At 43.0% G+C, this 27047-nt stretch overlaps 2 protein-coding genes and 1 long non-coding RNA gene across 5 annotated transcripts; 2 read left to right on the plus strand and 1 right to left on the minus strand.

The window, feature by feature from the left end:
• Nucleotides 1–6604, plus strand: LOC140700074 (coenzyme Q-binding protein COQ10 homolog A, mitochondrial). 3 transcript variants are annotated; one of them, XM_072972660.1, is made up of 5 exons: nt 1–354; nt 879–1025; nt 1810–2002; nt 2236–2337; nt 6415–6604. In XM_072972660.1, exons 1-5 carry the CDS (start codon nt 233–235, stop codon nt 6490–6492), a joined length of 642 nt encoding a protein of 213 aa, XP_072828761.1. In that variant the 5' UTR covers nt 1–232; the 3' UTR covers nt 6493–6604. The 3 variants fall into 3 exon arrangements, with proteins under 3 accessions (XP_072828761.1, XP_072828760.1, XP_072828762.1); XM_072972659.1 differs by lacking the exon at nt 6415–6604 and adding an exon at nt 2641–3462; XM_072972661.1 differs by lacking the exons at nt 1–354; nt 879–1025; nt 6415–6604 and adding exons at nt 1509–1712; nt 2641–3462.
• LOC140700065 (citrate synthase, mitochondrial) lies at nt 4166–25440 on the minus strand. The gene is made up of 11 exons (XM_072972632.1): nt 25203–25440; nt 15086–15136; nt 14390–14497; nt 13268–13333; nt 12817–12948; nt 12383–12571; nt 7378–7577; nt 6686–6815; nt 6462–6563; nt 6054–6263; nt 4166–5733 (listed from the first exon to the last, which is right to left on the minus strand). Exons 1-11 carry the CDS (start codon nt 25242–25244, stop codon nt 5563–5565), a joined length of 1401 nt encoding a protein of 466 aa, XP_072828733.1. The 5' UTR covers nt 25245–25440; the 3' UTR covers nt 4166–5562.
• Nucleotides 6824–11641, plus strand: LOC140700087 (uncharacterized). Its single transcript, XR_012078283.1, has 2 exons — nt 6824–7136; nt 9038–11641. It is a non-coding gene; the product is annotated as an uncharacterized lncRNA (long non-coding RNA).
• Nucleotides 25441–27047: the final 1607 nt, after the last annotated feature.

Genomic DNA, 27047 nt, shown 5'->3' on the forward strand with positions numbered 1-27047 from the left:
ATGGCAACGGCGTGACGTGGGGGTACTGGGAGCTGCTGGAGCCGCGGTCCCGGCTTCAGTTCTGACTACCCGGCCGCCCGGGCGGGAGCAGGGCGAGAGAAGCCACCGCCCCGCGCCGCCCCTGTGCTCGGGGCCCTGAACCCGCCCGGCGGCCGCTTCCCTGCGCTCTTCCTCTAGAGTGAGGAGGGCGCAGCGGGTAACAGAGCGGAGGGAGTAAGGGAGGGTCGCGCGCATGGCCTCGGCGGGTGCGCGGCGGCTCCCGGCCGGGACGCGCGCGGCGACCCGGGGCTGTTGCGGCCTCTCGCAGCACCCGGCCCCGCCCCCGGGCCCTCCGCGACCGCCGGGACCAATGAGGTGAGAGGGAGGTGCGGGTGTCCGCGCCCGAGCGAAGGGGGTCGCCCAGGACCCCGAAGTTCCGCGGTGGAGGATTGAAACTCTGGCTGCAGGCGCGGCGGGGGGCGGCAGCGGTCGTATCCTGGGGTCTAATGCAGAGCTTTGGGGAAATCTTTTGCAAGTTATTACCTAGGCAAATTCCCACTTGCCCCTCGCGGGCGCAGCTTGAAGAGGCCCCTGGGACTGTGATGCTGCCTGAGAATCTTCGCTTTCAGCAGTAGGGTAGCCCCCAAAGGCAGCTGGCGCTTCGCACGCACCCCACTTTTCCCCATCTCCTCCCCCGGCACTGTCCTCAGCTGCCCTCGACCTTTCGCACTCGTGACTGCCTGGCTAGGGAGCCTGGCCGACTGCAGCAGGTGCTAGAAGAAAACTTGTCTGGACGACCGTCCTCTGGGATGCGCCCCTCTTCCCCTTCCCCTGGGAATGGTTGAGGGACACAAAGAAAGAATCGTGACGATGTCTCTCTCCTTTCCTTTTGGCCTTAGAGTTCTGATCTCCTGCAGCCTCTTCTTGCCCCGAGCTGCCCAGGCCTTGGCGCCTGAGGCTGGCTTACCTCCCAGCCGTTCCTTCATGGGCTTTGCTGCCCCCTTCACCAACAAGCGAAAGGCTTACTCGGAGCGTAGGATCATGGGGTGAGCATCTTCTCCTCTTCAGCATCCCTCCACATTCCCTTTCCCTCCAAACAAAATGCCAGGTCCGGGCTAGAAAGTAAAGGTAGTGATACTGGGCAAGATTCATCCTTGGCTATCCCTCTCCCCAGCTACATTACTGACCCTTTATCCTCCTCTACCTGCCTTCCAACCTTAATTCCCCCCTTCTTGGTTGCTGTGCATGTGCATTAAGTGAAACATGACTAGGGTTGGACAATAACGTAAGACAACAGGGTATTGTTTCTCTGCAGAACTATGTATTCTGAGCAGGATGAGAACTAAATTATTGAGCACTTGCTACTGCTGGCAGTTAGGATGCTTAGGTGTTTTACCATAGATTTCCTCATATGATTACCTCAACAAACCTATGACTCAGGTACTATTATTACCTATGACTTACAGAGGAGATAATGGAGACAGGTAATTTATCCAAGGCCACATTGTCAGAAATTTATAAAGCTGCGATCTGACTCCTTGCGTGATCACTAGTAAAACTGACAACCTGTTTTAAGATGGTCCCTCTTAAAATCAAAATAGATAGTAAATGCAAAAGCATTCTGTAAACCTCAAAACTTACGGTAACATGAACATCATGGAAATCTGCACATTTGCTTTTGGGAAGTCATTCATCCTGGCTTATTTGGGTTCTCCAGCTCCTGAAGGTGCATGGTTAGTGGGCAAAAGTATGAGGTGAGGGTGCCTGGGCAAGGAGGAACCTGGCCCAGATGGCAGTCCCTTGGCCTCTCCCTGTGATTCCTCCCCCCAGGTACTCAATGCAGGAGATGTACGAGGTGGTAGCCAATGTCCAGGAGTATCGTGAATTTGTGCCCTGGTGTAAGAAGTCTTTGGTGGTCTCCAGCCGCAAAGGTCACCTGAAGGCCCAGTTGGAGGTTGGCTTTCCACCTGTCGTGGAACGTTATACTTCTGCTGTTTCCATGGTCAAACCTCACATGGTCAAGGTGAGGCCAATCTGGGAGGGGCTGATCAGGAAGTTTTTTCTGAGTTCTCTGGCAGTTTTGTATTTAAGGGCTATTTTGCCTTTCCTTGTAATGGTTTTTGTCTCCATGTGTCAAATATTTCCCTAATAAAATATTAGAAGGAAAGGAAAATGGCTATTCCTTCTTAATGTCTCCTATACTTGATACAGGCTTTATTCCATTGTAATATTGTTTAACTAATTGTCCTATTCTAGGCTGTTTGCACTGATGGCAAGCTCTTCAACCACTTAGAGACCATTTGGCGGTTTAGCCCTGGTATTCCTGCCTATCCCCGAACTTGCACTGTGGACTTTTCGGTGAGTCAAGAGGCTGTGTAGCACAGGGCTACCACTGGGTTGTAGGGGATGAACTGAATGAAGTATTGTGATGGTTATTCTTTAAAGCATAGCTAGCACTTAGCATTTTCCAAGTCAGTGACGCTTTTCACAGGTCTGAGCTTGTATTAAACCTGCACTTTGTACTCAGTTCTGGCGCTTTTGAGAGGATTAAGGAAATGGAGGGGGAGGGAGGAAAAGGCACTGAATAGTATCCTTGCATTTGTCCAGGGACTATCCAACATAGTCTTGAAGAGTTTCTGACCATCTCTTACCCATCCCCAGATTTCCTTTGAATTTCGTTCTCTGCTGCACTCCAAGCTGGCCGCCATGTTTTTTGATGAGGTTGTCAAAAAGAATGTCGCTGCTTTCGAGCGCCGGGCAGCAACCAAGTTTGGTCCAGAAACAATCATCCCCCGTGAAATGATGTTCCATGAGGTGCACCAGACTTGAGGCAAAGGATTGTTCCCTAGCCTCTCCTCTCCTCTCCCTTCCCACCCAGTTCTCTTATTTATTTCATTTGGCTCCTGCTCTAATCTGAGAGAAGAATCTGTGTTCATAATACTATTCTCCCTCTCAATTCCCCAGACACTGGGCTCTAAGCTGGCTGGAAATGCTGGGAGAAAGAAAAGGCAGGGAGGTATGGAAAGGAGAAATGCCTTGGAAATGGTCAGGCTCATCCTGAGAGCCCTGTATGCTTGATGCCTGCAACCTTCTCACACTGAATTATAATCAGGACTACACAGTTATCTCAGCTCTTGTCAAAGTGCCTTAGTGTGTGACCAGGGAAAGACAGCAACTTTTTAAGGACTGAATTCATTGAGCTCTTTCCTCTGACAGAGAGCTGTTGGGTGGTCAATAACTCTGCCTGCCTGAAAGCCTCAGGAGATGCCCGAAATCTGGCCCCAGCTTGAAATCCATATGACCTCACTTTAAGAGTATTTCCATGCTGCCTGGATAGTGGAAAGTGAAGGGCTTTCTTACCACCAGTGCCACAGGGGCAAGGAGCAAAAAACACTGAACAGTTGTACTCTTGGGTTGTACCTTATTCTTCCACTTGGCCTGAGTTTTTATAAAATTTCAATAAATAAGTTATGACAGTGTGAATTTGGCTTTTTATATTGTTTTTTGGGGGGGAATGATGTAGATATAGCAGAGAAGAAAAGTCATGGCTTCCTTCCCTAGGGGAGTGAAGGTGCAAGAAGGCCTCTTGGACATAATGTCCCTGCTAACTATAGTAGCACATTCTACAAGCCAGGACCTAGTACCCACTCCCTTGCCTATTTATAGACTTTTTCAGAAGGTCAGTTGTTGCAGGATTCTCAGGACAGAGCAATCTGGTCTCAGACCTCCTATATAACTGATGCCCACAGGACTACCTCTTATTTTGGGGGGTCTCCTTAACGGAGGCTGCAAAGAATAGGCACTCAGTGAAGTACCCGAGCGCTCTAGAGGTGCAGATCCTGAGCCAGCAGTCCTATCCTGTTTGCCCTTGGTATCGTTTGTACCTTTCACCCAGTGGGCTGGACTAGCTTCCTTGGATCAGTCACATAAGCAGTTGTGAAGTCTCAGCTCTAGTCGTTGAGGCTTCTACCTTACAACAAATTTAGGAAGGATGGGGGCTAAAGGTCAAAGACTTCTAACCTTGAAGAAAGACAAAAATCACCTTTGGAAATCTCACAGGGAGCCTGTCTTCTAATTAGGGTAAATGAATGCCAAACCTGCCTCAAAATAAAGGGATACACAGGATATAGCCAGATTCCTTACCTCATAATAGAGACTCTTTCAGACCTTATTTAATAGGCTCAAGCATTGTTAATAAAAACATTTATTTTGTATTTTATAGAGAACAACCTGAAGTCTGCATTATGACTTGACAGTTACCCAGGGTTTTACAGACAGTATTATCCATCTCAACAGCGTGGTTCTGGGGATTAGGGATCCACACAAACACAGGCAGGAGTTGCGAGGGAGGAAAGGGGCACAGCAGGAGTGTATTTCAATCCTTTCTTAAAAAGAAAAGGCAGTAGAGCATTCTGAGTCATTGGAAACCTGTGCATATGGGGCTTCTAAAAACAAACACTGTACTGTGAGCTCTTGGGGAAGGTGCAGGATAAGGACCCTGATAAATAAAGGGATATCTGCTTGTGGCAGGGGATGAGGAGGGAGGTTTACTATTTTTAATGCCCTCAGTCCCAGTACTTGATATTCAAAGGAGACCATGTCCAATCTTAAATCATTTCCCTGTTCAGAAAGAGGTGCTAGCACCTCTGGGAAGAAATGTCAGTCATCCCCAAGTCTCTATTCTATAGCCCATAGCATGTTAAAGGGGAAAAAAGCCAAAGGGTAGTGGTTTGTGTTCTGTGGAAGTAAAAAGCTTAGTTTATGTTAAGCACTGATAAATCCAAATGACTAGGAAAGACCACAGATCAGACAGTGCTATATACAACCCGTGAAAGAGGCCTCTAGCAGTGACCAAGAGGGGACAGTCCAGAGCAACCTCGGCTTGAGGTGCAGCAGGTATAGAAAATCTGGAAGGAGGTGAGTGTTTAAGTAGTGGGCAACAAAACACTCCCAGATCTTAGTTTTAATGGGATAACTTTAAAAAGATAAATAAAAATCAAACACTGGGTGCCAGTCACAACAAATGCCATGGCCTTTATAAAGATCATGTGGTAGCATTAAAAAAAAAAAAAGCCAAAGCATAACCAATAGGTCTTGCTTGGAAGTGTCTGTGTGCATGGGAGGTTAATGGGGCTTGGTACAGCTGACGATCCAACATGATTCCTATGGAAACAGAAGGGGCAGAGTCCTGGTTTGCTGGCCTATTAAAGGGTGGGCAGAATAGAACCAAAAGCTCTGAAGTGACAGCAGATTCTCTGCAACCAGCTTTGACCCAGGGAAATAGGAGTCAGATTCTCTCTCTGGAGACTAGGGGGTGGCAAACCTAACGCATACCACATGCATTAGTCCTGGTCATCAACAGTTGATGGGCAACTCATACCAGGCAAGGGAAAGAGGTGGTTAGGGAAGAAGGGTCACTTTTCATTTTTTAAAATCTTAATTTATATTTTAAACTCAAACTTATCATCAGTGCCTCAGACACAATTTAATCTTAAGTCTTTAAAAGCCCCCTGAAACAAAAGTATACTTTTTAAATTAAGCTCCCTCACTTTGTGGTAGTTAGTTTCCTCCTAGCCTCCAGTTTCACCCTGACTTAGAGTCCACAAATTTTATCAGACCTTCAGTGCTCATGGACTTGGGCCTCTCTAGAGGGAAGCCCAGGGCTCGGCTCCAGATGAGTTGTGCTAATACACCCAGTGCCCGCGATACCCCAAACAGGACTGTGTAGTAATTCATCTCCGTCATTCCATAGTACTGTAAGGTAAAGAGAAACAGGTTTTGTTAAAGGCCTACAGATAGTGGCATGTACAAGCCCAGGGTGATAAAAACCTTAAACTAGTTAGCCTTCAGTAGAAATGACATTGGGAAAAGTATAGCAATTGGATTCTGAAGAGAGAGCACCCCTTTCCTCCAGCCCGTACCCTCCCCCACACCCCTTAACAAAGGCAACTTTATCAAAAAAGGAAGGAAGGAGGTGTGAGAGTCCTTGCTCTGACTAGGGAGTTAACTCTGTGCACAGTAGAGAACAGTAGGGTTTGGTATAAATGAGAGAAAGCCGGGAAGGGAGGACTCACCTGGAGCAGCACCCCACTGTGAGCATCTACATTGGGCCAAGGATTCTTGGCCTTGCCCTGCTCTAGGAGGACATTGGGCACAATCTTGTACAGCTGAGCAACCAGCTTAAACATGGGGTCATGAGGCAGGTGTTTCAGAGCAAACTCTCGTTGACAGGTATATCGTGGATCAGTCTTCCTTAGCACTGCATGGCCATAGCCTGGGACAACCTGTAAAGAATGAGGGGAAAAGCCAGTTGTAGTCTCAGAGATTCTTATCTCTTCTGAATTCTTCTGGGTAGGCAAATGGGAAAAAAAAAATCTCCCTCTGTAATTTAGGGAGTTATTTCATTCTTTTCTCCTTCATTCTTCCAAATTACAGAACCTGAGTCTTGGCTTCTCTCCTAGCTGCTCAGCATCTCTGCTTACCCGTCCTGAGTTGAGTGTGTTCCAGATGTAGTCACGTAACTTCTCATCTGACACATCCTTGCCAACTTCCTTCTGTAGTTGTGTCAGCCAAACAAGTACTTCCTGTGAGTAAGGTTTAGAGAATAAAAGAGTGTCAATGCGTATGCCGGGAGAGAATGACAGGATCAGACACAGCATGGGAGTAAGAAAAACATGGAGCAGGAAAAGAAAAAGAGTAGCCTTACCTGATTTGCCAGTCCATGGAGGGGCCCTGCCAGCCCGTTCATGGCAGCTGCAAAGGACAGGTAGGGGTCCGAAAGGGCACTGCCCACCAAGTGGCTGGTATGGGCACTTACATTGCCACCCTCATGGTCGCTGTGGGGAAGTAAGAAAAGAGAATCAAGGCCGAGAGAAAGGAGAAAGAAGGCATAGATTATGGGAACACAGACCTTGCTGTTCTCTTATGGTCACACACTAGCCTAGTTATGGGCTCACCCAGCCTACAGCCAGTCATTTCTACATAAGCTCTTGTAAGAGATGCCCCAATCTTACTACCAGCCTTTGTTCACTAATCCACAGGGCTGGAGAGGTGACTGGTTGATGATGCTGCTGTGCCAAGCTCCCTGACTCTCACCCCAACTTTAATAGCAATGGCCAGAAGAGGGAGCTCCTGGAAAGCTGACGGACCTATCCAATGTGAGCAGCTAGTACCTCTTCCTGGCTAGAAGTATGATCTTAGGGCAGTTATGGTAATTTCCCTAGACCTCCTAACCTTCCAACTGAACCCCTTTTTTGCCTTGTATCATCTCTTATGCTGTGTTTCCATCTCCTTGCTGCCCACTACCTGTTCCCAGAAGATGAGAATGTTAAGGAGCTTTTCTTAATATTCACAACCAATCCAGGCACCTGGTGGCTACGGTTGCTGGGTCTCCCTCACCTGTGGATGGTGAGGTACAAGCGCATGAGCTCCGTGAACTGAGCATCAGTATAGCCTAACATGTTGGTGAAATTGTGGGACCAGTCCAGCTTAGAATCAATGGCCCCAATACTGCTGCCCTCCCGGTAGAGATTCCGGTAGATCTTTGCTGCAACACAAGGTAGCTTTGCGATCAGATCCATACAGTCTTCATAAATCAACTGATGGGAAGAAGAGGAAAATGGAGAAAAAAAGAAATTATCAAAAAGAAGAATTAGGCAGGGGTGGTGTCTGTCATCCATGGGTCGGGCTATTTGGGTGGATGATTATATGCTGGGTGGTTACACAGGGAGTATAACAAAAGTGACTATTTAATTGAATAACTGTTGTGACCCAGGCACTGCACTGAGGGATTGACACACACTATCTCATGTATATTAAAACATTATTCCCAGTTTCTTCCACTCTACAAAGTATATAATGACCTCCATTTTACAGAATAGGGAACTGAGGCTCAGAGAGCATTTGGTTAAATGCCAAAGTCAGATTTTGAATCCTTGTATGTTTAATCATGTTTTCTGCTACACAACTTCGCACTAAATGAATGCTAAGACACTAGGTTTTAATGAGTCTCTTTCATCTTTGAAGGAAAATTCATCACATATGCCAAGGGTCAAACAGTGGCATTCAGTTGTTAGTTGTTAACAAAGGCTTCCATTTTTTAAGCACTTACTATGTAACAGGTACTGTGCTACACATATTATTTGCATTTTTTTCTTCTCTTACAATAATCCTGTAAGGTTACGTATCCTTCATTTTACAAATGAAGAAATTGAGGCTTGCCAGGTTAAGTAACATGCACAAGGTCACCCACTCAGCTAATAAGCATCATCTGGCTTAAATAGTTATCAACTTGTTTCATCTATACCCTTACTTTCCCCTCTCACCTTCCAAATTATTTTGAGTGAATCCCAGACATGAGATATAGATATAGATAGATAGATAGATAGATAGATAGATATCTCAACATGTAAATACTTTAGCATGTATCTCTAGAAGATAAAGGGCTTTCATAATCAAAGCACAAAACCATTATCCCACTGGAAAAAAAAACTGAATAAATCTTCAATACCACTAAATACCTACTCAGTATTCAAATCCATCCTCATATCTCAATTCATTTATTATAACTGCCCTCCCCCATTCATTTCATTCAGGACTAAAAATAGCCCACATTGCAATTGTCTGATAATGTCTCTGAAGTCTCTTTTAATCAATTTAAGTTCTTTCTTATGCTGTCCTTTTTTTACTTTGCAGCTTATTTGTGGAAGATCAGATTATCTGTTCTCACAGTTTAAATTTTGCTGGTTATGTACCTGTGATGTCATTTAACATGTTCCTCTGTCCACTGTATTTCCAACAAACTGACAGAGCTAGAGGCTTGAGTAGACTCAGGTTCAATTTTTTAAGCAAGACTATTTGATAAATAGTGCTGTGTTCATTTATTAAGAGAAACATAAAATATCTGGTTGCTTTTTGTGATGTTAATAGCTTGCTCAACTTTTATGTCTCAATTTCATCTTCTCAAAGGGATTTCAAGTTCCTTTAGGGAGGGGACAGAGTTTTAGTAGTTTTTTTTTTTTTTTTTTTAGTAACAAACAATTTCTACTTTCATTCACAGTACATAGAAAGCATAACTTTCCAGGCATATGGAAAGCATGGAGAAAATACTTGCTGAATGATATCACATGGTGCTGTCCTATCGAGCTTACTGGCTAAATGTTACTGCAGTAAGTCATGAGGTTTCAGTAGTTCTGTTGGAACAAAGGGCAAAATCTATAGTACCTAGCCTAAATGAGTTAATCCTTATGAAATCATCTATTACTCAAGAACTCAGTGAATTCTGTCAATGCCACCAAGATTCAGTGAGAATACTGCCAAAATTAAAAAGCGACTTGAAGCAAGAAATACTCAGCTAACACTTGCAAGTTCGCAGGAGATTACCTGCAAGATAATCATACTATTAACTATACCTCTTTGCAGATTTACATCCCCCAAGGAAGTAGGTTATTTCCAGAAGCCTGCATCAAGGATATGCAGTTCTAAGGGACCTGGATTCATGAGCAGTATGACAAGAACAGGATCCGGGGCTAGGCAAACTGGTTATCTGTGGAGTATATACTAACTTTCAAAAATCATCTGTAAAGTATGAATGACCACATCATAAAAAACTACAAAAAGGAGACTGTTTCAACTTCTACCACTGAGATGAAGTTTATAAAGGAACACATATCAGACCAGGTATGACGGTGTGGGATCCTTACCCGGCTCTGTGTGGTGGCAAAGCTGCAGTCAAGAGACGAAATAAACACACCGACAGAGAACTCCTTATTTCTTCTTTAATAAGCTAAGACTGAGGTGCTATTTAGCTACTTGTACTCACTCATTCTTTATCTATAAAGCCTTGGAAAAAAAGACCTTAAAACATGCCACTATCACAACTGCCTGGAGTAAAGGTAAAACGGACCATAATCATCATCGTGAGCCAGTTATCTCTACTGCTAGAGAAATTCTGGCCGAGCATTTAGCTATTAATCATTTTTGAGAAGACAAAGAAAAAGGAGAGAGCCAGTATTAATGTGAAGAGACCCTAAAGTGAAGCCAACTCAAGTCTGAACCTGGTCTCTACCAGTTACTAGCTGCATGACCTTGGGCAAGCTACTTAATTTCTCTAATCCTGAGTTTCCCCAAATGGGAATAAGTAGTAACATCTATCTCATGCAGTTGTTCTGAGTTGTTCACATAATGAATAGAAAGCATTTAAACATAATACTTAGTATGTTTTCAAGAGCTTATGTGCTGGGATGATGATTTTATTATAAACAGCTTCAAACCCTACATAAACTATTCATAGGCCTTACTAGAAAAACCTTATCTGTCAGGCGCTTTGCAAATTTTACTCAATTCAACAATATCTTAAGGCTACTTCACAATTAAACAGCTCGTTGCATCAGAGTAACCTCCTAGTCATGAGTGAAGTTAAGTCAATTAGAAAAAGACCTGTTTCACCTCAAGAGATGACACTATTTAAAGTCATGTAAACTATGATGGAAGAAAATGTTGTAGGCAAATCATCCTCTTGAGGTATATGTAAAAAACAGCATGAACTGATGATTTTAGTAAAGACTTAGATCACACATACTCCTTAACATAAATTTTTCAACAGAAATAACCAGCTGAATGCTGTCATATAATTCTACTTAAGCAGCCCATGGTTAAACTAACCAAGATGAGAGAACTGAACTGAAAGAGCATGTTTGACTTGAGAGAGAGACCACAAGACAGGACAGCAAAAGAGCACTAAGCTCCACTAAACTAAAGCAGTTACTGGTGCTAATTTCTGTTCAGTGTGAACTTAATAGATACACATCCTGAAGCTGACAGATATACTGGTGCTGCTTATAAATACTCTCCAGGCAGCCAAGTCCTGAAATACAACATTTACTTCAAAAGTCACCCAATAACATTTCACAAAGAGGTGGCAGAACAACCAGTCAATGGCTGTCCTTTGAAATGGAGGCAATAGCAAGCAAAGAACAAGATTCATTTTAGTGATTCAGTAAAGGACAGTGTGAAGGAACGCAGCATGTTTGGCTACCTGGGAAATATCTGACAGTATTTATTGCAAAGCATGCAGAACTTTACAACAGACAAGACAACAGCACTGTAAGTATTAACAGGCACCGCTAAGCGGCCCATTTCTAAGCTATAAAGTAGAAACCTGTTGGGCTTGATTAAACACTTTATGGTGACCCACAAAGACAGCAGTTACTTAAACAGCATTTAAAAAAGAAAATGGAAAGCAATATATTTAGGTTATATGACCTTCTGAACCTGCTGACGTGTAACTATAAATGCTTTAAGTGCTTGTGAATATGTTTAGTTTGCATCATTCCTACACTTTCCTCCTCAATACCAACCAGACTAACATCAATTACACAACTTTCTCTCCCTCTTTCCCCCAACAGTAAACACAATTCTCTAAATACACAGTTGGCATTGAATAAATATTGACCAACCAAATGAAGCAGGATTTGTGAAAACCCCAAGAGGATTTGTTCAGACCAGTGGCCCATGCTGTTTTCTGCCTTGCCTCATAATGGACTCACTGGGGGCCTTCTCCTGGTCAAAAATCACTTAGTGTATCTGCTCTGTAAAAAGGAACTTTTCTGTTCCTATGCTACCTGTTTCCAAATAAACAAAAGATGAGATGTCCTCCTGTAAACCTAGCCAGATACGTTGTACTGTACCCAGTGTTTGTGAGTATGTGGGGTGTTAGAAACAGGGTGGAAGGAATTGTGTCCTGTGTGCTAGGACAAGGCACAACAATCTTCTTGTACTCTAACCACAGAGTTCAAACTATTAAGGTCATATTTCATTTTCAGAAAATGTGGCTCTTTTGTTTTTTGGATCCTACTTCTAGGATGCTAACCACCATTCCACTCCTGACAGGTATCTTGAGTGGGTTAGTGCAGAACTGTGGCTGATAGGCACTAGCCCTCCTAGGCTCCAGTTACTCAGCTGCCATTCACCCAACTTCTCAAGGTTCTCCTTATTTGGAGAAGGGGAGGAGAAGAAAGAATCCTTTGGGGCCAGGGTAAGACTATTCTGTGAAAGCTTCCTCGGGAACCCTGAACCCTGCAGTTGAGTCACATCTTTTTCAATGTTTCAACAGCACAGAGTACATACCTCTATTACAGCAAGATTACTGAATTGTAGTTTCTTTTTTTATATGTATATCACCCTAACTAAATCAATAGCCTTGGTGATAGAAATCATGCTCCACTTTTCTTTGTAATCCCAACAACCAATAAAAAGCAAGCCTACAAAAAAAAACGTGTAAAATGAGTTTCTGGCATATCTCAGAGTAGTAATTTTCCTAAGGATTCTACATTTCTTTCTCTTCCTTCACACTCAAGTCCTGATTCTCCATCACACATCAATCACTGCACCAAAGTTTCCTTACCTCCCAGTACCTGCTTCGGTTGACACCCTCTGAATATGCTCGGACAAAGCTACTCTCACTGTTGAGGGCTGTAATGGCTGCACTGAGCTGAGACATGGGGTGTAGATTTGTGGGAAAGTTGTCCAGCATGGTGACCACATGGGAAGGCAGAGCTGCCCTCTTTGCCCACTCCTTTGAAAGCCAAGATACCTGTGGAAAGGGAGACACTGCTCACAACACTAGGCAAGGAAAAAGAAGAGAAATAAAAAGACAAGTGACCTCTGAGTAAAGAAAATCCAAGATAATTCAATCCAATCCATGTAACTCTGCTGATTCTTTCCCCTCACTGCACATCTCTATCAACTACCACCCATAACCAGATCAGGATTAAGTGTCTGAGATTAGAGAAAGGCAAAGAAGGAGGGAAATGAGACAGCTAATGTCCTTCGGCTTACCTGTTCCTCTTTTGGGATTTGTCCAGTTACCAGGAGCCAAAATAAACCCTCTGGTAGGGGTTCTTCCCCACCCTTAGCCTTGGGCAGCAATTTCTGGCATTCAGGGATACTGTAGCCTCGGAAACGGATGCCCTTGAGGGAGGGAGAAGAGTAAGGGTTACAACTCTTAAGTTTATTAGCCTTGAAGTCACATAATTGACCTGTTCCACTTTTATCAGACCTGTCAACAAGTTAGAACTTTTAAAGTGAAAATCTTCAGGTAACTCACTCCTGCTTTGTACTTTTAGTTTTATTAGTTGATATAGTAAAAAAGTAAATTCGTGCTTTAGTTATTCCATATGTACCTATTTTCACCTTCCAGAAGACACAGGTAGGAGCTTTATTTGGTTCTCCTGCTCCCCAGTGGTCTAATCCATGGTGTGCACAACAGTAAAGTCAATGAGTCTCTTACCTCTTCAGGATCAAGAACTGATGTTTCATATACCAATCCCTTCATGCCTCTCATGCCACCATACATCTAAAGAAAGGAAGATGTAACCAGTCATTAAAATAATTCAGGCTAGCGGGTAGGGTATAGCTCAGTGCTGGAGTGCATGCCTAGCATGCACAGGCCCTGGGTTCAATCCCCAGTACCTTTATTTAAAAAAAAAAAAAAAAAACAAATAAACCTAAAATTACCTCCCCTACTGAAGAAAAAAAAAAGGGAAAAAAAAGAATAATTCAGGCTACAGACTGGTAGTGCTTCACGGGATCTGGAAGAGGAGATTTATTCTCTGACTTGCAAGGCTTCATTTGGGGGAAGATTTCTGAGAAGTTAATTTATTATAGAATGGAACTTTGAGAGGAAGACTGCTAACATGGGAAATGAATTTTTAAGTTGAGAAATCACTATCTTTAATTAGTTTCTGCCTCTGCTCCCTTTTCTTATTTTAATTTTTCTCCTGTCTACTCTTATCCCCTCATTCCCACCAACCAAAGTAAACAGAAAGGGTTTAATTGCAGGGAAAGGAGACAAAGGCGAATGGCTAAACACTGTTGTGAAATTATCATCTGAGCTGCTTAGACTCTTAGGGCTGGAGAAGAAGCTGTCCTAAAGCTGTTCTATAAGGCCTGCTAGAGCTGCGGTTTAACTGGATGGTCAGTAGAGCATCAACTCAAAGACAGAGAGCCTTGGCCCCAACAGCTGAGGGGTTGGGAAAAGGAACAGAAACTTCATTCATCCCTCCCATACATGAATTAGGTTAGGCTCAACTATTAAATCTGTAGAAAAGAATAATCTAACTTCTAACAAACACCAGAAGCTTCAACATTTCCTTGTATAAGACAGAATGGTACTTTTGGGGGGGGGAGTGGGGAGTTTTTTGTTTGGTTTTTTTTTTTGGAGGTAGGGGTAATTAGGTTTATTTATTTTTATTTATTTTTTAATAGAGGTACTGGGGATTGAACCCAGGACCTCGTGCATGCTAAGCATGCATTCTACCACTGAGCTATATACCCTACCTTAAGAGAATGGTACTTTTGTTGAAGCACGTTACACAGCTACTTTTCCCAGCCAAAACCCCACAAACCTTACCATGTCCACAGTGATTTGGCCCACCACTGTCTTGCCATGTTGTTGCCTGAAGGTCTTAATTCTGGCTTGTTCCTTAGGTATCAGGTCGGCCAATATGTCTTTCAAATTCTAAAAAGAGAAGTAGAGGCTAAGTGATGATCAAAATATTAATTAGATTTCTACAAAGTAGGTATGTCAAGATTTGCTTCTTAGATTTCCTGTCTATCAGGGAAATATGGTCAACTACCCTACATATGAGCGTAAAAGAATCAGGCAGAGGGAGAAGGGAATGGGGAGCTGTTTAATGGGTACAGAGTTTCAAGTTGGTAAGATGAAAACAGTGGCGATGGTTGCACAATAATGTGAATGTACTTACTGCCACTGAACTATAAACTTAAGAATAGTTTAATTTCTAATGAACACCATAAGCTCCAACATTTCCTTGTATGGGTCAGAATGCTTTGAACAGTCAGTAAAGAGAATGCTACTTTTGCTGAAGTACATCACAGAGCTACTTTTTCCAGCCAAAATCCACAACCCGTACCACGTTCACAGTGATTTGGCTATTTTAAAATAGTAATAGTATAAACAAACAAACAGTAATAGTAATAACAGATATAACAACAATGATGAGAGGCTGGGTGGTAGCCCACCCGCCCTCCCCATCCCAGGGTCAGGCTGCCTCGAGGATTCTCAGTTGTCTTTTTCAAACCTTACCGTGGAAGAAGCACTGGCATGCCGGGCAGCAAGAACCAGACAGGATGCATTCTGCAAAGAAAACACAAAACCTTATGCAATCGTCCTCCCTCTTATGCATTAGAAAGTAGTTACGGTGACTCAACCTCTCTTTTCCTCTTGGCTTCAAAGGACAGTCTGACACAAAAAGGCTGTAAAAGGCCTTGAGCAATCTGGAAGGAGGTATCAGTCTGGAGGAAGCAGCTTCATTAGTGTTCCTGACAGAGACTCCCATCACCTGGCTTCTAGGGCTGGGCTTTGTTAGGCACACAGGGAAGGTCAGAGAGGCAGTTGTTAAAGTACCTAGTCCACCCTAAGCTAGCTGTCAACAGCTCTGAGTGGCCCTGAGAAAAGCAAATGAGGAAACTGATCAATTACTTAACCCGGATGGGAAGGTCTCTTCAGCACCTGGTCTTCTGGCAGCACTTCAACCTCTCTAGTCTAGGAGAGCCCACAGGTGGAAGCAGCCTATTACAACCCTACCTGAAATGCTCCTGGAAAAAACACAGAGAAGACAATATCTACAATGTAACAGCGGACAGACTGCTCAATAAGAGCAACGGAAACCAGAAAACTGGAAAATTATCTTTAAAGTGTTGAGAGAAAATAATTATCAAGCTAGAGCTGTGTTATCCAGGTGAGGAAAAAAATCTTAAAGGAGGTGAAATAAAGACATTTCATGTAAACAAAAGCTGAGTTTATCACCTACACACTGTACCAAAGGAATTTTTTTTTTATTGAGGTGCGGTCGATGCACAATTTTATGTAAGTTTCAGGTATACAACACAGTGATTCACATCTTTTAAAGGCTGTATTCCATTTATAGTTACTATAAAATATTGGCTATATTCCTCATGCTGTACAATATATCCCTGTACACACAGCAGTTTGTACCTCTTAATCCCGTACCCCTATCTTGCCCCACCTTCCTTCCCTCTCCCCACTGGTAACCTCTAGTTTGTTCTCTACATCTGTGAGTGTTTTTCTTTTTTGTTATGCTCACTAGTTTCATTTTTTAGATTCCACACATAAGTGGTATCATTCAGTATTTGTCTTTCTCTGACTTATTTCACTTAGCATAATACCCTCCAAGTCCATCCATGTTGCAAATGGCAAAATTTCTTTTTTATGGCTGAGTAGTATTCTATTGTGTGTGTATATGAAAACACACACACACACACATATACCACATCTTCTTTATCCATTCATCAGTTGTTGGACACCTAGGCTGCTTCCATATCTTGACAATTGTAAATATAAATAGCGTAGCTAGCCTATGTTTTTCTATGTGAAGATTGCTGAGTTGCAAGAGAAAGTTCAACACTGCCTTTGAAAAAGACAACCAGTTATACTACTACCAAGTTTATCATAAGGGCTTAGGCAAGGAGATTGCCTTTTTGCACAAGATAATTTTGAAGATAAAATGAGACAAAGTAAGCCCCAGTTTCCTCATCTATAAAATGGTGCTGACACACCCACCACACATCTCACAGGGCTGTCTTGTGATGATTAAATTACAATGGATGTGAAAGCACCTTGCAAATTAAAAAGATTTCACACACACACACAAACTAATGGTGGAGCAAGGCTACACCTCTCCTCCTTTTGCCAAAAGGCCAGAGACATCTTCTGTAGTAACTACAATCATCCCTCGGTATCCAAGAGGGGATTGGTTCCAGGACCTCTCCCTCAACAGACACCCAAATTGGAGGAAGCTCAAGTCTCTTATATAAAAGGTTGTAGTATCTGCATATAACTAATGCACATCCTCCCATATACTTTAAATCACCTCCAGATTACTTATAATACCTAATACAATGTAAATGTTATATAATTGTAAATACTATGTAAATAGCTGTCAGCAGGTGGCAAATTCAAGTTTTGCTTTTTGGAACTCTCCAGAATTTTTTAAAAAATATTTTGATCCACAGCTGGTTGAACCTATGGATGCAGAACCGGCAGATACAGACGACTGACTGCACTGCACTGCTGTCTGATTGTGCTGAAAATCATTAGTAACAGTGATACTGTATAAACTCCAAAAGACTACATGCCTAAGGTGAGAGTTCAGTAGGGCCTGAGGCTTTTTAGAATTTTATACCCCTCTTTCTGCTAGGGCAGGAGTGAGGACTGAAAAGGGAAAAGGCCCTTGAGAAAAGGTTATTTTAAAAAGAATCAACCCAAAGCTAAATTCAGACAGCATAGAGCAAACTGATATGGCCCTAAAACAAAGAGGGGAAAGCTTCAACTTGTTAACCAGGGCTGCTCACAACTCCTTACATTAACTTCCTAAAGAATCTCCTCTTGCAGATACAAACTACTATATACAGAATAAACAACAAGGTCCTACTGGATAGCTCAATGAACTATATTCAATAACTTGTAATAACCTACAATGAAAAAGAATATACATATGTATAACTGAATCACTACGCTGTACACCCAAAACTAACACAACATTGTAAATCAACTATACTTCAATTAAAAAAAAAGAATCTCCTCTAGCTCACCGAGGACCATTTGGGCAGAAAGTATGCAGCACAAATAGCCCTTTAGCTTGTTCATCCTACATGGGGCAAACGGAGGCTGGACCCAGCACTCAAGAAATAACTTTCTTTTTTTTTTTAACTAGTCACCAAAAAATGAACAAGGGAAAACCTGTGAATAGGTTTCAACTATTGTTCTACAGGCCTAACCATGTTCAAGCCATTCCATGCTCCCACAGATCCCCTATTATAGAGGTCCCATCTCCCAGAGACCACATCAGCCTTCAGCAGGACCTTTTAACTGTGAGTAAGGTGGTGGTTGTGGTTTGGTTTTGTTTTTAAAAAGGCTATAGGGGAACATATCATCTAAGAGAAAAAAGTTGCAATCTCTTCATAATGATCATTTTGTCCACTTCTAAACCATCTTTAGGTTTCTATAATGGCTGTCTGCTTCATTTGCAAGAGGAAAGATTGTAAGAAGAATAGTTTAAGGTTAAATCTTATGGGAAAAAAATCTACCAAAGCTCAAAAGACAGAATGAGAGCCAGATCTTAAGATGTAAACAGAAATTTCCTCAGGCTGGAGGTCTTTCTTCCACCAATATAAACATAAAACAAATACAGTTTTTTCCCTTGAGAGAACTGCTAGAATCAATAAGCTTCCCTCTCCTTTTACTTCACTTAAGGTAAAAAAAAAAATAAAATAAAAAAAGGAAAAGGAAAAAAGAGAAATCAGAAAGAAAAGGATGTAGAAGGTTACCTAACAAGGCTGTAAGAATGCAGCATCATTTAAGGGCATCAAATGGGTTACAACTGCTGCTTAGTTACAGCCATTTCTCAGATCTGTTTATATAAACACTATAAGGCAACGGTTAAGGAAGAACTTGGAACTAAACTATCACCCCACTTCTACCACCAGCAAAGTCTTAACTGCCTTGGTAGACAGCAGCTATGCCATTTAATGAGGTGCCTCAGGAGTAACTTAAGGAAAGCTAATCTCAACTGTCCCTAATCTCCAACAGTAACACTTCTTAGCCAGATCTCCAATTTGCAAAGCAATGCTAGTTTGTGGAGAAGCTGGCTCTATGCTTATAGAATAAAGCTAGTATATTCTGTTTCTACTACACTTCTTGGCCACTTACTGTGTGACCCTAGCCACTGAACCTTTCTGTGCTTTAGTTTTCTTATCTGTAAAATGAGAACAATAATAGTACCTACCTCAAAGGACTGCTATGAGAATTAATCAAGCCAATATTTACAAAGCACTCAAAACCATGTCTGGCACATAGCAAGTGCTCTGTATTTATTATACAAGAAATATAGAAAATCAAATAGAATGGCCACTTTTTAGCACCCTTCAATGTCAGGTTTAGTCATATTTTTAGCTTACTCTGCAGCTTAGAAGAAACTGAAGAAATACGAAGGATTTTAAAGGCAGCAATTCATTGATATGACCACTCAAAAGGCTAGAACAGGAAAAATTCAAGTTAGGGCAACTTTACCTAGTAGTGCAGAAGACAAGCACATGACTTGGAATTAGGAAAGGAAATCTGGGTTCTAGTCCCAGCTTTATTCCTATGTAACTGAGACATCCAAAGCAAAACAACTGAATACTGTTTCCCTTTCTTTCTCCACATTTAGTAATGCTCAGGCTACTTAGCTCCAAGTTTGATTCTAAGACTCAAATAAGGACATATGTAAAAGTAGTCAAAAGCCTTCTATTTACAGTATGGCTGCCTAGCCAGCAGGATTAGCATTACTTGGGAGCTTGCCAGAAATGCCTCATCGCAGACCTACTGAACACAAATCTGCAGTTTAACAAACTCATTAGGTGATTCCTATGAACAATAAAATTTGAGACATAGTCATGGTCTAAAGTGTTAAGCGAGCAGAAGGGTAGAATATAAAGGCTCTGGGATGTGGAGTTATCAAGGGTCAAGTCCTACTCAGGTTGTGACACTATCCTTCTGTGCTACCATGGCTATATGATCTAACTTCTAAGTTTCACTTTTCATATCTCTAAATTGGTAATAAAGCCAATTTCATGGTAGACAAGTAGACTATATGAAATCATTTGCATGAAAGCATCTAGAACAGTGCCTGCTGCATAGCTGAGTTCAATAAACATTTGTTTCTTGGAAATGTGTTGGCCTATTACTACCAACTCAAGTGTCACAACTATTTCGAGGAGTTGGATCCCAGGAAAGAGGCAGTCAAGTTTGACGAAGGGATGAATGGGTAATTCCCTCTAGCTGTAGAACAGGAAATAAAGCCCCAATTTCCTTAAGGGCCCCCTGACCAAGAGAGGAGTCTCAGGGAGAGAAAACAAATTTAACCAACCATAATCTCCACCAGCAGGTGATCCTAGACGGGAGATGTTAGAGGACTGTCACACCCTACACATCTCATTTCATCTACCCCCTGGTTGCCAATGAAAGCTGCTAAATGGCTTTGTATAGTGCACTCAGGCTATACTCAGATGGAACAGGCAGATTACAAACCTCTGAGTCATCCTTGAACTTTCACCTCCCAGCTCCTCCCCTAATTCTGGAGGTGTGGCAACTGGGCTTTTGGCTTTGGGTTGCATGCCACACGTAGAGTCATCCTACTGGAACAGCAGCTGTCAGGTGAATCAGGGAGTCACTCCACTCAATAGGTCGGCTCCTCCATGGGGAAGAGATAGAGCTACTTCCAAAGATAAGGGCCTGGCTCAGAAATTCTGACAGCTAGGATTCTCTACAGGGTGGGGGATTCATAATCACTAAAAGGCTTTCTCAAACCTCATATGCTGTCACCCTTTGCAATAACTCTTTTAGTGAGTTTGCTATTATTGATAGAAGTGGGCTGTAGCTCTCACATATGCTATGTTAGGATAGAAAAATATAATTAAGGGAACATCTATCTTAAAGGGCCAAAGGAGGATAAAGACAAATAATACATGCAGGAAATTCTGCTAAAAACTTGCTTATATTAAAAAAAAAAGTTAAAAAAAGACTTCCTTATAATACTTATTTCTGGGACAGGGTATTGTCCAAATAACTTAACAAAAATCAATTAAAGCTACTCCATTCTCCCCCAAATTCTGGAAACAATAGAATCCTATTTGGATAAGGTTATTTCTCCCTTACTCCTCTTAGCCTATTATCATCATTTGTTCACATCTAGGATCCATACTCTACAGGGGAAAAGTCAAATTTTCCTTGATCCTCCATCCTAGGCATATTCAGGAACAAGTCCTGCCACATATCCCGGAGCTCTGACATCAAAAACTTGAGCGATTACAAACCATCACGTATCAAATAAATAAGCTACAAGGGTATACTGTACAGCACAGGGAATATAGCCAATATTTTATAATAACTTTATAAATGAAGTATAATTGAGGAGAGGTATAGCTCAGTAGTAGAGCATGCAAGAGGTCCTGGGTTCAATCTCCAGTACCTCCATTTAACTAAATTAATAAATAAATAAATCCTTACTCCCCCCCAAAAACTTCTAAAAAAAATGGAGTATAGTCTACAAAATTTTTAAATCACTATGCTGTACACCTGAAACTAATATTATAAATCAACTATAACCCAATAAAAATTTAATTAAAAAAAACTTGTGAGAGATGCTCCTGATTTTAATAGAGCCCTTCTCCTCCTTCATAAAACAAAATCAGAGCCTGCCAAGCCAGCAGAACTGGCTTAGTTGATGAAACAAACATAATTCACTAATAACTGTAGGAAAAATCTTGTGCTACAAAGCCTTCCAACGCAGAAGAAACAACTTGCATTAAGGGAAAAAGAAGAACACGCATAGGACAAAGGTTCCTCTCTCCCCAGAACCAGGTCAGAGAACTAAAGCCATTTAACATCTGTGTTTCACAATGGTGATACTGGAAGTCAGCCTGCACTGCTCATTCAGGCCAGTTGATAGCCTGAGCAGAATAATCCTCAGAGTTCATACTCTGATCCCCTTCATACTCACAATACTCACAAGAGTTTCCTTAATAATTCTACCTAACTCTCATTGTCTAACAGACCCTTCCCAAAAGGTTCACTGATTATTCAGTGAGGAAGACAGCCAAGGACACAAATTCAGCCTCAGAAAAGAATCAAGAGTCCTTATTTTCCTTTACTGTTCTTTGCTGTCCTTTACCAAACAGTTGATGTTCAGAGAAATTCTTACTGTTCTTTAACAAATAGTTGCTGAACACCTACTTATTATGTGCACACCAAATGTACAGTAGTGAATAAAGTGTTTATGATCTGTCACCACACTACTTTTTCAGGAACTAGAAACTGTTCTCTCACTTCTACTAGGAGTTGTTATGATGCTTTGTTTCAGGGATTTACAAAAAACTTTTCCTGAGGCATTTTTTGGGGAAAAAAACGCTTTGGAAGACAAACCTAGAGAAAATAGACTAAAATGGACTATTGCTTAAAATAATCACTTTTGAAGTCATTTTAAAGTAATCATTGATTTAAAAAAAAAAAGCCCAACATTCAAAGCTTCATACATACATTAAATACAGTTGCAAACAAAAAGGACTGCATGTGGTTTTACTGGTTCAACAGAAGGGGATCACCAAGCATTGTCAGTCAACTGAGGTGCTTGAAAAATACAAGTTTTCAGATCCCATCCCACCTTTGCTGAATCAGAATGTGAAGACAGGATTTATGAATGTGCAATGAAAACAAACACCTCAGGTGATGACACCCACTATGACTTTATAGACCTTTAAAAATGGTAACACGTTAAAAGAAATACAGGAACTTGGGCAGCTGAGGGAATAAGTGAAAGTTCGTCAGATCCTAAGATCTATTACTAAAGTTGCCTCACTATTGTTTTAAATTTCACTCAAATCCTGCTCAAATCTATCACATAAGGCACTGAAAATAGGGCAGAAAGAATTACTCTGTGGCTTTAGGGAGACCCACCAAGTCTGGTTTCCTGCCTTCTGACCACTTGGATTCTAAGAACTAGGAATGCCAGCCTTCCCGTTTTCTGATTATCTCCTTCACAACTGCTCATTTCGATGCCTCCCCACACCCATGCATTCATCTGCTACCAGACTAAAGACCACTAGGAAGTGCAAAAGCAATCATCCCACCACTAGCACATGACAATGACACTTTATTCTCCATTTTTCATCTTTGGTCCATCTAGTAAGCATCAAAGAATTGCCATTACTTTGGGTAGGCTGGTAATCAAAGTGAAAGCAAAGAGATTTGAGTTCTTACCTTTAAAAGTTTTGGGCTTTAAGCCTAACATTTCACAAGACAAAACTGACTCAGTTTTGATGAACCCAATTTCAGATTAGGTTTTATATAGGATATGTTGTGAGTGGTACAAGTCTGCTGTAAAAGAATCATGGATATTAATTTAAGTGTCTTGAAAAAGTCTAGAAATAATCTAGAAACACTTTTGGATTGATTTACTCAACGTTATCACACATCCTAGCTTGGAGGAACAATTCAATGGTACAGGATGGAACTAGGGTTGGTTAACCCACTTTGGTGTTAAGAATCAATAAGTTAATTGGTGGCCCTTCTCCAATTCCCAATCCAGGTCCCCTGTGAAAAGACAGTACCTACAGCACAAAGCTAAGGCACTCACAGCTAATACTAAAGCCACTGCATAGAAGGAATTCATTCAGGTAAACAAGAAGTCAAATAATCTCAAAGCTCTTTATTAGGGGGGCTCTCCAACTCAGGTGTTCATTAAATTACCTGACAGGCGGTAGCGTGGAGCAATAGAACAATGACTAGCATTTGTGTCTCCTAGTAAGGTTAAAAAAAAATTTCTCAGAAAAGTGAAACTACACCTGACCTTGAGAATCAAAGTGGCAGGGGTCAGTTTTTCCAGGTATTTTTCCCTTCCAAAGCCTTGCTTAACAGCAAAAGTAAAACAGAGTACCAATTAGGCCGCAGGCTGATCTGGAAAGCTCAGGCAGGTGCTAGCAATGCTGACAAACTGAAAGGCTTCTTGGTATCCTGGCTATACTGCTTAGATCTCAGGAAATTTCCACTGAGTCTGTGGGGCTTTGTTAGCTTTAAGGGTCAAAAGCCTTCTGATGGCTTCCAATACACAGGTTTCGGGGATCCTCAGGTCTATCTCTAACAGGAAAGTAAACAAAATAATAATGATTCTCCAATTAGGTAGCCCTGTCAACCCAAAAGCTGAGTTTCCCCAGAGGCTTAAGAGACAAAATAAAATCAAATCTAAATTCTAAAGGTTTTTTCAAACTCCACTGTAGGGTTAGAAGCTCTGGTATGAGCTAATTATAGTATCCTCTATTCTGCCAAACTACTGTCTAGAACTTGCTTCATTTCCCAAGAGGCTTCCTTATCCTGTTCCCTGGCAGCAGGAGAACAACAGTCAAGTAAGACAAGTATCTCCCAAGTGATCAGCCTCCACCTTGCTGCCAGGTGCCTGGAAGAACCCCAGGCTTCACCTTATCTGCCAACCATGCAAGATAATACACAGTAAGCCAAAACCATTCTAAGATTTTCCTTTCCTTCCTTTCAGGTGCTGGCAGCTTTAATCTGTCTGCAGAAGAGAAAGTGTAAGTTCCTTGAAGGAGTCAAGGTCACTTGTGGGACTGTCCTTGCTTGGATTAGAGGACTGGGACTCCTTCAGCACAGCAGTTTGTCTTTTAAAAAGCTAAGTTACCCAGAGACAATTTTGGCATATGAAACTGACAGCACCATTTATCTGCAGCAATATTCCTATGATCCCAACGGCAACAAAAGTCAAGTAAAAGGCCCCAAAGAATAAGAGGAATCTATTCTGAGTAGAGTAGACTTAAGAGGAACAGTAAAACCAGAGTGAGCAAGTAGTAGGGCCGGTCATGTGACTTTGGAATTACTATCTCCTGCCCAGTATCTTCATTTATTGTCCTGCAGTTTGGGGGAACAACCTTTCTGGTTCTTTCTCCAATCATATGTGATAATCATGCAGGTTTTACACAACTGCTCCACCCCACCCAAGCTCCTCCTATATATAAAAAGTACAAGAGTCCCAAGGACACAGAGGACCCCAGTCACACTCCTCTAGCAGGAACTGCTACGGCTTGGTCACTAAAGGCTTAAACAATTGGGTTGGAAAAATGGAATCAGGCAGTTCAGAAAATGACAAGGCCCCCTCTACAAAGCAGAAGCCGAAATTAGCCACTGCTCTAGCTCTCTGGTCCAGGGATAGAGTGAGCACACCTGCTCACCCCTGCCACTTCTCTCACCCCCGCGCCCTCTTCCAAACAGGCTCTTTCCCTAACTCCAATGAAACAACACCTATGTTCTCCACTGGCGGCTGCTTCTCTTTCCAACGCCAAGCATCGCCCCCTCTTCCACTCTAGACATGTGGGGTGACAGTAGGGTCCAGCCTTGCCACACGCCCAAGACCGCATGCCAGGGCGGGCAGCGCTCACTTCACTCGCTGGGGCCGGAAGGCCAGCGAAGCACATGGCCCAGGGAGCGTCCATGCAGGGCTGGCGGCCAGCCAAGCGCAGGGCCCCTTTAAGGCGCGCTGGGGTGCGCCTGGGTAGGGGAGGGAGACCCCGGCGCTTGAGGGCCTGCAGTCGCTTCAGCCCCACCCTAGGACGGCGCACTCCCTCCCTTAGTTGCTCACCTTAGCTCCGAAGAGCCGGGCAGCCGCAGTGAGTAAAGCCATGGCGGGCGGACTCGGGGATCTGGTGGGGAGGGACGGAGGAAAGAGAACTGCGGCAGGAACGGGAGCCGCCGCCGCCGCCGCCGCCGCCGCCGCACCAGAGGCCGCGCCGACTGGGGGACAAGGTTGAAAGGAGGCGGCTGAGGGAAAGGGTAGACCAGCCGGCAGCGGCGCCCAGCCCGGGGTCCTCAGCGAGGCCCCGCCTACCGCCCGGAACGCACTCCCGCCCCCTCTCAGGGGACTCGCCCCGGGCTCGGCCATTGGCCCAGTATGCGTGGGGGGCGGGTCCTAAGCCGTTGACAGCTGTTGTGGCGGGGAGGATTGGACCGTCCGAGGGAGGCTAATTAAGGGTGGATGGGCCGAGGGGAGCGTGTAGGTGGTTAAGTATTTGCCTGAGAACTCAGTTAACTTCCTTCTTAGGCTTTTCCCCATGCCCTTAACACACGTGGGGTTAATTTGAAGTGGATATTAGAGAAAAAAGCCTCAAGGACTTCGACCTTTGAAGGTTCTCGGAAGCCAACCCCTTAATATACTATCACGGCAACTGATCATTGCCCGTTCCTCCTACCTTCTTGGCCTGCAGTTTTGAACAATGTCTTTGGTCAATGACTTAATGGCCAGAGAGGTGACATCATGTGGACACAGGCTGTGTTGCCAGAGTTGGCTACTTGGTGGAGATCATTTGAGGTAAGCAGAGCCATGGTATTATAGATACCAACAGACCCCAATATGCAGAGAAGGAAAGCAAAGGCAGTAGCTTGAATATCCATCCAGCTGTCAGTTGGTGTGTCTAGTGCCGGGAAATCCAAGTCTTACAAATGCCCTCTTATTATGAAGGCTTCCAGCACAGGCCAGAGCCTCTGGGTCCTGGGCATTAGTCTCACTGTCACTCCAGTCACATAACCCCATACAGCCAGTCCACCCCGTATCTAGCCATAAGATAAGGAGTTGCAGACCAACACCTCATCCCAAATAAGGCATTTAGGTACCCTCCCTTCTTGTCACATCACTCCCGTCACTCCCATAGGGCCTGTGGACCTTTCCACTTACTTGGCTATCTTCTATACACGCTTATCCTGTGCTCCCTAGAGGCCATTAAATGAACCATGGCACTAAAGTGATCTTGCAAATCACTCTTCATTAATTCCTCTGGGTAGATGAGACCATAGGACCTTTCTACCTCCCTAAGCCTAACATTGCCATTGACCCAAGGACAGAGGGGAACTAACCCAAGGACCAGGACACCTTATCTACAAACCCAAGCCCCAAGTGAACAGTCCTTTTATCTCCTCACATAGCAGTAATAAAGTTCAGAGGTCTCAGTACCATCTAAGCCAGGTTTAGATAGACCTTATAAAGAACCTAGTTTATAGCTTGAACTTGGAAAAAGAAGGACACCATTTTTCCTTCCCAAGTTTTCTCATACTCAGCTTTAAACCTATGAACCAATGCTCCTCTGGCTTGGGATCAGATCGGTAGGTTTCAGGAAAGAACTTCATAAAGAGAAGCCAAGCAGTGTCCCAGAGGAGCACTGACCTCAGCTATCTCCTCAGTGACTTCAAAGCTCCACTGATCAATATTTGCTCCCAATTTAGGATCTCACAGAGGGTTTCCTCCAAACCCTAGAATAGTCTGGCCTTGTTTCCTCTCTCTGGTTAATCATCTATTAACCAGAGACTAGCCAGCAGACCAGAGGACTGAACTCCAGTGCCCTAAGAGACAGGAGGCATTCTCAGGGTGAGGCTACCAAAGGGATATTATTGAGTGGCCATAAGGGTAACCTATTTTGGAGTCCTAGTGATTGGG

This window comes from Vicugna pacos, chromosome 12 (genome assembly GCF_048564905.1).
Source record: "Vicugna pacos chromosome 12, VicPac4, whole genome shotgun sequence".
Classification (NCBI taxonomy): Eukaryota; Metazoa; Chordata; class Mammalia; order Artiodactyla; family Camelidae; genus Vicugna; species Vicugna pacos.